The sequence below is a fragment of the Rhinolophus sinicus genome, linkage group LG06 (genome assembly GCF_036562045.2).
Source record: "Rhinolophus sinicus isolate RSC01 linkage group LG06, ASM3656204v1, whole genome shotgun sequence".
Taxonomy (NCBI): domain Eukaryota; kingdom Metazoa; phylum Chordata; class Mammalia; order Chiroptera; family Rhinolophidae; genus Rhinolophus; species Rhinolophus sinicus.
Genome location: NC_133756.1, coordinates 82,367,768 through 82,378,295, shown reverse-complemented (window position 1 = coordinate 82,378,295; position 10,528 = coordinate 82,367,768). Strand labels below are relative to the sequence as shown.

Sequence of the window (10,528 nt, the reverse complement as noted above, 5' to 3'; positions counted from 1 at the left end):
ATCCCCAGAGCTCCCACAAATGTCTTATTTTATAGCTAAGGAAACTGGGGCTCAGAGGGGTTTTGGAGCTTGCTCAAAGCCACACACCTGGTCATGGTCCCCTTTAGGGCCCAGCACAGATGTGAGAACAGAACAGGTGCTCAAAGACGCACCTTGGCTAATTGAAATCTTTTTAAAAAGCTTAACATGCTGAGCTAGAGCCGAGGCTTCTCAGTTTCTCCACGAGAAATAATGGCCTGGTATAGAGGCCTCTCCTTCCTCCCTGCCCATTGGCCCTTGCCAGATGGGGGAAAGCCACCACATAGAAACATAACCTTTATTGCACACGGCGCTGGGTCTTTTTTCATAGAAAAAGGTATTAACACATAAGCATCTGCAAATTGAAGCAACTCCTGGTTTTCTTGGAACAGTAAAATCGCATGCAATGTCTCTGAGTTGGGATTTTGGTCTTTGTCAAAACCACCTAGATTGGAGGGAGGGTGAGGAGGAGGGAAAACTTGCTGAGTCTTTGTGCCTCTGTCTCAAAATAAGGTGAGAGAAATATATAGATACATAGCTTGTTGATGTGTTCCTATCTCTCTATATATGTATATATCTCTCCACACATATTTTGTGGGGTGGAAGGGTTTGACTTGTACTGTGAAATTCTTTGTGCCCTGGCTTCATGGAGAAGAAGAAAATAGTTTCATTTGTACAAAAGAGTTCTATGTACAAGCGTTCATGACTTGGGGGGTTTTCTTTTCATTGTTGGTTAGTTTTTGTCTGTCAGTTTCATATAAATAATGCAGGAAACCAGCCACGTTGGTGTTGAGTGCTGGAGGTGCAGAAGGGCCAGCGGCCCGGGCGGCCCGTCTCAGCGCCCCTATACCAGGGTGTAGGACTTGGAGTAGGCCCCAGCCCCCTGCTTCTGAGACCGCCCTACCCCCGACGTGCTCAGCTCGAGAAGTGAGTCCCTAGAGCCCCCTATTTTGGTGTGTGGGCCCCCGGACCGTGGAGGCTCGGAGCTGGGGGCCGGAGGGGCAGCAGTGGGGGCAGCAGGGGGCTCGGCGGGGGTGGGGCCAGGTGCTGGGGGGGCTGTGCCAGCTGGGGCGGCTGGCATGGCCAGAGTCCTCTGAGGTAAGGTGGCTGTGGAGGTGGCCGCAGGGGCTCCTGGGTGTGGGAGGCCCAAGGACTTGCTGGCAGGGTCCAGAGTCAGATGGCGAGCCTGGGTGTGGTAGGTTCGAGCCAGGTTCCGGATGGAGGCTTCGCGGGGTGGGACCACAGGACAGGGCTCACGCCCATCTGTCTTTCGGAAGAAGGCCTCGGACTTGGCATACAGGGGCAGGTTACAGTAGTCACCTGGAATCACAGAAGCAGAGGATGTGAGGGACAGAGGCCTCTGGGAACCAGCTTGTTCACCCCACCTCCTACCCCTCCATCTTCTCCCTGAGCTAACATAGGAGTCCCTCCTCTATCTCTCACAGGATGGGAAATAAAGCGTTGAGGAAAGATCAATTACTTGATCTCTTTGAGCCTAAGTTTCCCTATCTTTGAAATGGGGATAATCACATTTCCCTTCAGGATTACTGTGAGTAGTGGATAAGATATTAATAAAATATGGCAAATACAGTGGCTGGCACATATAGTAGTTGCTCAATAAATTGATACTTATTATTAAATGATCACTATACGCTGTCAGCTTCAGCTGGTAGAGAGCTCACTTCTGAAAACAAGGACTTCCTAAGAGCTCTGGCTGTTAGAAAGCTTTTCTTTACCCTGAGGAGGAAAGGACAGTCACTCCCTGTCACTTCTCCACACTGACCCTGATTCTGTGCCCCTTCCCATGCAGCCTTTCAGATATCTGAAGTCAGCTCCATTGCCCCTTCCCTCTCCTTGGTCCCCTTCTCCAGGTGGAATGTTCCTAATTCCGTAAACTGCCTCTGTATCCTCATCTCCCCGCTCTGTGAGCATCCTCCTGTGAACATGTCTCTACCCTGTTGAGCACGCCAGGTACTTTGCTCAGATAATATCATTTAGTCCCACAGCACCCTGGATAGGCTAATACCTGCCTGCATTTTGCAAGTAAGGAAACTGAGAGTCAGAGAAATCAAGTAATTTGCCCAAATTCACACAGTTAGAAGGGGTGGGGGCGTCAATCAGGGCTGCCAGTCTCCTGAATCCTTGACTTTCTGTTACCTCAGGCTCTTCTCCAGATGACCCTGAGTCCCCAGGTTAGCACAGCCACTTAGCAAGGCCAGTATTGAGCATGCCTGACTAATGGTTTGAGAGCATGAGACTTGTACACTGTGGCCCCCAAATCTGCTGATGGAATACCCTCATATGCCCCTCGTTATCTTAGACCTGCCCTGCCAACCCCCAAGGGCATAGGCTCTGGCCAGTCCCCTGGAGCCAGATGGTTTCCAGTCAGGCTAGGTCACTGCCCACCATGAGGTTTGGCCACTATGGACTGAGCTGCCAGGATTGCTCCTTTGGGTCTGGATTAAGTTCAAACAGCATTGAGACCAATGGCCACTGGGCAGTTGACTCCATAAGGGGTCTTTCCATCCTGGCATAGCTTCAGACTAAAGGAATAATCAGTGCTAATGAGAACCTACTATGTGGCAGGCATATATCATTTCTAATGCCCATTACAACAATATAAAGTATACTATCATTTGCATTTTACAAATGAGAAAGTTAAGGCCAGAGAGGTTAAACAATTGCCCAAGGTCACAGTGATACTAAAAGGTTGAGCCAGGATGTGAACCCTGACCCGCTTGCTCCCGAGTCCTTATTCTTCGCACCATCCCACACTGCCAAGGAGCTCTGCTGGGCTGGCGGACCCAGGTACGCTTAGGGCTAGGCCTAGCCAGGGCTCACAGCAAGGGAGGTGGTCTGGGCACTCACTCTTGTTGGCCCGGTGAGGGATGGGCACAGCCACATTTTTGCCCCTGTCAGCATCCTGGGGCTTGGGCGGGGAGGCGGTGAAGCGGCAGATGCCGGGCTCTGAGGGTGTGCTCACGGACGTCATGCTGTCAGCGTTCTCATTGGTGCCCGTGGTCATCTGGTCCGAGGAGCTGTCAGAGATGAAGCACTCGGTGATCTCAAACTTGGCGTGCTGCAGCTGCTCCTCCAGCTTGGCGTGCTCATAGGCCCGGGCCAGCTCCTCGTAGGTGGAAGAGGCACTCTCAGTGGACACCATGCTGTTCCGTCCTTTGTCTAGGGAGATGGAAGGCATATAGTAAGAGGAAACAGTGAGTTAGGGGAAGAAGTGTGTAAGTGAGGCCAGACTGAGCAGTTCCCCTACCTCTAACCCCAACAGCCATAGAGTGTACCAGGCTCAGAAGATCCTGCTCTCCCACTGTGAAGGCAGCAGTGGTGGCAGAAGTGGGATCTTTGACTAATGAAGGGCAAACACCTTTCAGTCTTGAAAACAAGCAACTATCCCTGAAATACTCAGCACTTTCTCCAACAAATGTCACGTGTGCTATTTTCTTTGACATTATGGGAGAGAGCAAACTGAAGTCCCTGTCCAGCAGAGCTCAGTGAGGTCAAGTGCTTTTGTCAAAGCCACACAGTGAGCCAGTGGCCAGCTGGAAGTGACACTGACTTGTGTCTTGAACCCCGTCAGCTGGTGGGTAAGAGTGGGAAAATGGAACATGGGGCTGGATGATGGTGAGTTGGAGGAGAGTGAACAGCGCACAGGTAGGCCCTGGGCTCACCTGTGTCCTGGGAGAGACTTGCACTGTAGCTGTCACTCTCAGTGACAGTGACACCATGCTGGGAGCCCACGGTACGCCAATCGGAGGTGAGCGTGCGGGCAGGTGTGGAGGCCTGACACTTGGTCAGAGTCCACTGGCTTGAGTACCGGTTCCGGGTACTGTGGGCTGACTTTACATTCTTCCTGGATACTGGATCTACACGGAAGAAGCAAGAGCTAGCACCCTCCAACTGAGGCCACTGGGCTGGGGCAGCTGGCACTTACCAGAGAGGGCAGTGGGGAGCAAGGGAGGAGGCAGAAGCAGCCACAGAAGCTCCCTTGGGAATGCAGAGCATGCAGCCTCTCCTGACCACATAGCTGGCCCCAGGGGAGAAGAGCAAGAGTATCGAGGTATGGGGTCAGTGGGTCCTCCCCACCCACCCCATCTTTCCCTTTAGCCTGGGAAGGATGTCACCTCCTCTCCTGCTGCCTCCTGACATTCCCTTCAGTCCTTAATGTATTCTATCCTTATGTCCAGAGTCACAGTGCTAGAGGCAGAAGTCCCTTCAGAGCAAGAACACTCAACCCTCTCAACATTTCTAGCTAAGGAAACGGAGGCCCAGAGATATAAGGTTAGTGATATGCCCAAGGTCACAGCTAGTGAGTCTGCAACCAAGGTCTCCACACTCTAACTCCAGTGCTCTTTCCATTCTTCCATGTTGTTCCTTCTTTTTTTTTTCTTCATTTTTTTTATTTATTACCTCTGCCCCATGCTGTGCCCAAGACACCCTATGTAGGAGGGGGCTGTCTCCCCGGGGATAATGCATACTGGTGCCTGGCCGGATGTCAGACATATCGATGAGCGGTCCTGTGCTCTGGATGAGAGCTGGGTGGTGCAAGGAGACACCGGTACAGAAGCTCTGTGGGTTGACAGCTTGGCTGAATTCAGCATCTGCCACGGGGATGGTGGCCTTGTCATCTCCTGAGGGAAGAAGGACAATCAGCATGACGCCGTCCCTTTGGATGCCATCTTTATTTCCCAAATTTCTCTTTGTCTTTATCCAACATTGAGGCCCAGAAAGGTCAGGATAATTCTCCCTTAGACAGAGGAGGACACAGCCCTTGAGAGAAGCTGCAATATATTCTGAGGTTGTTGAGTTGTTGATAGGGCTTCACTTAGAACCCTGGGCACTGCTGTGAGGGCTGGTAGTTACCCTTTGTGGGTTGTGGACTAGGGAAACACACTCGGAGCAGGACAGAGAGCCTGTGGCACCTGTCACTCACCCAGCTGCTTGATGCCCTCTTTGTCCTCGATGAGCAGCTGGACCCTGGGGATGTCAATATGTAGCCGTGGGCCCTGGGGTGGCCCCTTTACGGGGGTGTCAAAACTTCGGTTGTTCTTGCTGTGGGGAGAAGGGCTAGAGGTAGGTGACTCAGCAGCCATAAGAGGTTCGGGGAGGGGTTTTGCAAAACAAAGGGGTCTTAGAAGCCTGTCCCAAGCAGGGGGGAAGAGAGAGGGGGAAAGAGAGGAAGCAGATATGTGATACCCACCTTATCAACATTTCTGCCAAACTCTTTGCATCTGCAAAACAGTAGAGAGAGAAGCTAGATGAGAATGGAGTCTGAGTAGGATGAGAACTGGAAGAGGCATGGAGACAAAGTGGGAGAATTCTCTAAACTGGGGCCAATGCTGGTCTCCTGGGAAGAGGAGAAATGTGAGGACCTCTAAAACAGTCCAAAACGTGATAAGGTCTCACTGCTCCCAATTCAGGATTTGCTTAAGGTCTGTTTTCCTTTCCTCAGATTTTTATCTAATAAGAAGGTCCTTCCCAAAGGAGAGGGTATAGAAAGAGCTCTATTTCCTTCCTGAATTGCCTCTAGTTAAACAAGACACCATAGCAGGCTAGAAACAGGCATCAATGGCAGATCTATCCTCAGTTATGTGTTGTGGAGAGGAGAGGGTACATGATGAAGTAGAGATGGCCAATGGGCATCCTAAGATGACTATCAACCAAGAGGCTTCACTTCCTCCTCTAGGGCACCTATCCCCCAACAATTCATGGATGAATTTAGGGGTCTCTGCTTTGTTTCAGAGGGCCCTTGAATAGGATCAGGGCTCTCAGGTTTGGAATTGATGTGAGAGAGGAGAAGCAAAGGACCTGGCTAATCCATTAGACCCCTGATAACTGAGAATTATCTGTCAGAGTGAATTTAGCTGCATGTATTGCATCCAAGCATCCAACTACCACCCATTTATCCATTCATAATTGACCCATCCACCTATCAATCCACCCATCTAACTGTTGACTCGAACATGAACCTAGCCATCCAACCATTCAGCTATCATCCACCCAACTATCCAATCATCCATCCATTCAACTATCAACCCATTCAACTATCTCTCCAACCATCCATCCAATTATCCATTCATCTATTCAACCGTTCGTCCAACGTCCAATAATCCATCCATTCATTTAGCTATTTAACCGTCTTTCTATCTTATCATCCATTTATCCATTAAAATATCCATACATACATCCAAACAGCCATCAATCATCAATGTATCCAACCATCTATCAAACCTTCCATTTATCCAAACAAACGTCCATCCACCTATCCCTCCCTCCCTCCTTCTCTCCCTCGCGACATCTATCCATACAACCACCTATTCATCCAACCATCTATCCATCAAAACTTTCATTCAACCATAGATCTAACCATCCTTCCATCTATACATCCTTCCATCCAACCATCCAATCAATCATCTAACCATCCATCCAACTATCTAGCCATTCATCCATCCAATCATCCAACCATCCATCCATCTTTTCATTTATCTATCCAATAACCATCCAACCATCCTTTGAACCATCCATTCATCCATTCATCCGACTCCTAAATACCCTAGGCAGTTTCAGTCATTCCTTCTTCTGTGCTATTGTGCCCTGGCTTCTCCCATTAGACCGTGAACTCAATAAGGGAATGGGTTGTTCTTTCTTCTTTCATCTTATTATCTCCAATGGCTGGCAGTATCTACAATATAGCAGATGCTTAATAAATGTTTCCCAAATGAGTGAATGAACATTTATTAAGCAACTAGTAGGTGATAGACACTGTATAAATTGAGGTAAATCAGACCCATTCATGCCATAATACAGTATTAGGTGTTGGGACAGGGGATGACATTCAAAATATTTGACAACTGATGTGGCATGGAAACTTCCCAGTCAGAACTGAGCAAGGTCCTAGAGAACACCTGCAGTTCTACTCTTCAGTGGCTGGGTCCGAGGAAAGTCACAGGGATCCTGTGTGAGAGCATGGTGCATCCAGGGTGAAGGGAGCAATATCTAGCTACCAATCAACATGGACATGTTTAAATGTTTTAACAAGCAATATGGCTCTACCAGTGTGAACCTCCAAAAGTCAGCCCTGGTTAGGGCAGGCACAAAGTCCTGGGGGCACAGAAGAGGAAGCAGTGAACACTAAGGAGGTTTTAGGTGGTTGGAGTGGCAGCTCTCCTTTCAAAGGGACACGAGCACTCTCTCGTCTAGATGGTGCTGTGAATCAGTGGAAGGTGGCCAGTGGGGCTGAAGGTCAAGATTCCTACCCGAGAAGCCCATAGGCAACTCCCCCACCTCTGAGCCGCTTCAGCCTCTTCTCCTTCCTCTTTTTGCGCACAACGAAGAGCAGTGCCACCCCCAGTGTGGCCAGGATGACCGGGCAGCCGATGGTGAAGAGCTTCTTCACGTCATCCCCCTCACCTTGAGCGGACTTGATGGGAGGGATGGTACCTGAGTGGGGGTGAAGAAGGGAGTTGGATGTCCCTTATGAGTTGGGTGCAGTGCAGATTCCCACGGGTGGGGGAGTCCTTTGATCTTTCTTGCTGCCCTTGGTTTCACTCTGAGCTCGACTTCCTGGTGCAGAGCTACTCCCCTCCCCTCTGCTCCCCCAAATTCTGGTCCCATCAGAAAAGCCATGAACAGTTGTGTAATTTTTACACTACATTATGATATTAATGACTTCCTGGCCTGTTTCAGAATTATCCTGAGGTCTCTCAGAGGTAGTCTCTTGTTTGTTGGTGTTCAGTGTTCATTCCTGAGGTTGGCTAGTCTTGCTTCAATTCCCATACCAGTTGGTAAGGTGGGGGTGGGGAGGGGGGACAATGAGAGTCTCAGTAGAGAGAACTCAGGGCAGTGGGATCCTGGGTTCTCTTCCTTAGATGGGGACAAAAGCCACTAAATACCCTGCATCCTCTCTCTGCTCTTCCTCCAATATCTGCTAGCCTTGAGTGCCTGCAAGGAGAGGACACATTCTCCTGCTGACATAGCGCTCTGCCAAGCCCGGATCTTTGCCTGTTTCAAAGCCTTGCCTAAGAGTCATCTCCTTCATGAAGCCTTCCCTGTTTGAGCCCATCCCATTCTGACACCACTTTATTGTTTCCTTACCACATAGGTAGACTTAATTTAGCTTGTGACAATTTCTCCCTATGAATGCAGCCTTCTATGCAGCTTTAATGTTTACATGTGTGCATGTGTGCCAGTGTGTGCACGTGTGAGCATATGTATACGTATGTGCATGCATGTGTGTGAGGTGTCCTCAGGTGGCAGACACCAGTGAGTGCTCACCAAGTATCCATGGACTTGTCTACATTTCCCAGACTTCCTGGTGGTTAGATTAGAACCATGTGACTAGTTCTGGACAATAGAGTGAGAATAGAAATCATGAGTATCACCTCCTGGCCAAGGCAGTTAAGAACTGGTGTGCCTTTTCTATCCTCTTTTTGGTGACTTTGGAGGGTAAATGTTCAACATGATAGTGCTAAAAGATGGTGGCCAGCCAACCCTCATGAGATTAGGAGAGCAAGAAACTGATCTTCATTGGGTTTAGGCCTGGAGCTTTTCACGTTTCTCTGTTATTGTAGCACAGGCTCTCCCATCCTGGTTGATATTAGTATTGGGTTCTTAGAGAGCAGGACCTCAAATGCATCTCTACCTCCCTCTCCATCTCTCTGAAACCATGGAAAGCAAGGATCACACTTTCAAAGACCCTCTGTCTTCAGTGTGATCGACCTGTTAGTCTGCCTGCCTGTCTGTCTGTATTGGCCACTGGTGCAACTGCTCACTTACCTGCCTGCCTACTAATCTGTTGCTCCTTTTGTCTGTTTACCCACCTATCAGCCTTTCTCCTGCTGATTTTTCTCTTTGTTTGTCTCTCTCTTTATGTGTCTGCCTCTCTGCCAGCTCCCTGACAACACCTTGCTCTGACCTCTGTGCTGCCCCTTTCTACCCTTTTTGACTCACTGCCGTCATAGTCCAGGGTGGCAAACTGGGCCGTCTCGTTGCCGCAGCCAGCGCTGTTGCAAGCCCTCATGCGCAGCTCGTACCACGTGGCCTCTCGCAGTTCGGTCAGAAACACCTCCCCAGAGGTGTTGGCTCGGAGGCCCTGCCAGGCCCAGGTGCCCTTGGGCCGATACTCCAGGCCAATGGCTGTGATGGGACAGCCTCCGTTGTTCCAGCCCTGCATGTTAAGCCGAGCATGTGTGGAGTTGATGTGGGTGAAGAGGTGCTGGTCTTTGCTGAAGGAGGGCTCTGGGTCGGGGGGAGTAGAGGGAGAGAGAGAGGTTAGAGACTGAGAGGGTAGGGGGATTCATTCATCGGGGCAGGAAAAGATCTCCCTGGGGCATCTGGGACTGCAGTGGCTCCAGGGGACCATTGGTTGGCACTGATGGGAGTAGAGATGCCCCAGAGAACAGAGGAGGGGGAGAGAAAGGAAGTACTGGAGAGAAGGCCTCAGAAGGGGAGGAAGAGAAATGCAGGAAGAAGGAAGAGAGTGATACCCATCTGCCATCCTAGCAGGGAAGTGGGACTAGTTTCTCCTACTGTTATTCATCTAGATGCTGCAGTGAGGGGAACTAGGGTGAGTGTCTCCCTTCAGCCTCACTGCTTCTCCGTTCCCTCCTTCCCTGTCGCAGCCATCTTCTACCTCTTGTCTTGGTCTCCTCTCCATGCCACCACCCCCCAACCCCAGCTCCTTTTCCCTGGGCCCATCTCTCCTCATTCCCATCACTGGGCCTCACCCCGCCCGTGCGTCTTGGCTTCGATGATCTCGCTGATGCGCCCGGAGCCCACACTGTTCTTGGCCGCCAGCTTCACCTTGTACCACGTGCCACACTTGAGGCTGTCCAGCTTGAAGGCCCGCTCACTTGAACTTATGAACACGTCCTTCCATTCCTCACTGTTGTCCACCGAGTATTGCAGCACAAAGCCTGCCCGGGAGGGTTGTCTGGCTCAGGTGGAGCAAGGCAGGGCCTGGGGTACCTGACAGGCTCCGGGCAGGGGGCAGAGTGGGGCCTTTGGTCATTGGAAGGGGCAGATGTATTTTAGAAGCAAGACTGGAAGGACCTTGGGTGACTTTTACTGCTCTCCCTCTTCAGCCCTCGTGTTAGGATTTAGAAGCCAAGGTGGGGAGGGGAGCAGAAAACCACGGTTGTGAGGCAAAAAAGGGATCTTATTTAGATCTTAGTGTTCCACATGTTGTCCCATGACAGCAACGTGGCATCACCTGGGCACCTGTTAGATATGCAAATTCTCAGCCCCCACCCAACCCTCCTGAATTGGGGGATCTTACAAGATTCCCTGGTGATTCATATGAGGTGTAATCAAAAATTATGGTGAATGTTTAAATAAAAATTTATTACAGTAAAAAAAATTTATTACAGCTTCGAACACACTTATCCCATTGTTCTATTGTCCTGAATCGATACAAAACCTTTACCTTTTATGGTCATTTTTATTTTGGGGAAGAGCCAGAAGTCTCACCATGCCAGATCCGGTGGATAAGGTGGATGAG

At 50.1% G+C, this 10,528-nt stretch overlaps 1 protein-coding gene across 2 annotated transcripts in view; it reads right to left on the bottom strand.

Moving 5' to 3' along the window:
* Positions 1 to 302: 302 nt before the first annotated feature.
* Positions 303 to 10,528, bottom strand: part of DSCAML1 (DS cell adhesion molecule like 1) — a 356,252-nt gene continuing 346,026 nt past the window's right edge. The window contains exons 25-33 of one of the 2 annotated variants that reach the window (XM_074335416.1): positions 9,756 to 9,944; positions 8,980 to 9,267; positions 7,315 to 7,470; positions 5,231 to 5,261; positions 4,964 to 5,082; positions 4,509 to 4,661; positions 3,702 to 3,896; positions 2,887 to 3,198; positions 303 to 1,338 (exon numbers count right to left, since the gene is read on the bottom strand). In XM_074335416.1, the coding sequence (XP_074191517.1) occupies positions 863 to 1,338; positions 2,887 to 3,198; positions 3,702 to 3,896; positions 4,509 to 4,661; positions 4,964 to 5,082; positions 5,231 to 5,261; positions 7,315 to 7,470; positions 8,980 to 9,267; positions 9,756 to 9,944 (1,919 nt within the window). In that variant the 3' untranslated portion in view covers positions 303 to 862. The remainder of the gene's footprint in view (positions 1,339 to 2,886; positions 3,199 to 3,701; positions 3,897 to 4,508; positions 4,662 to 4,963; positions 5,083 to 5,230; positions 5,262 to 7,314; positions 7,471 to 8,979; positions 9,268 to 9,755; positions 9,945 to 10,528) is intronic. The other variant, XM_074335417.1, reaches the window with a different exon arrangement.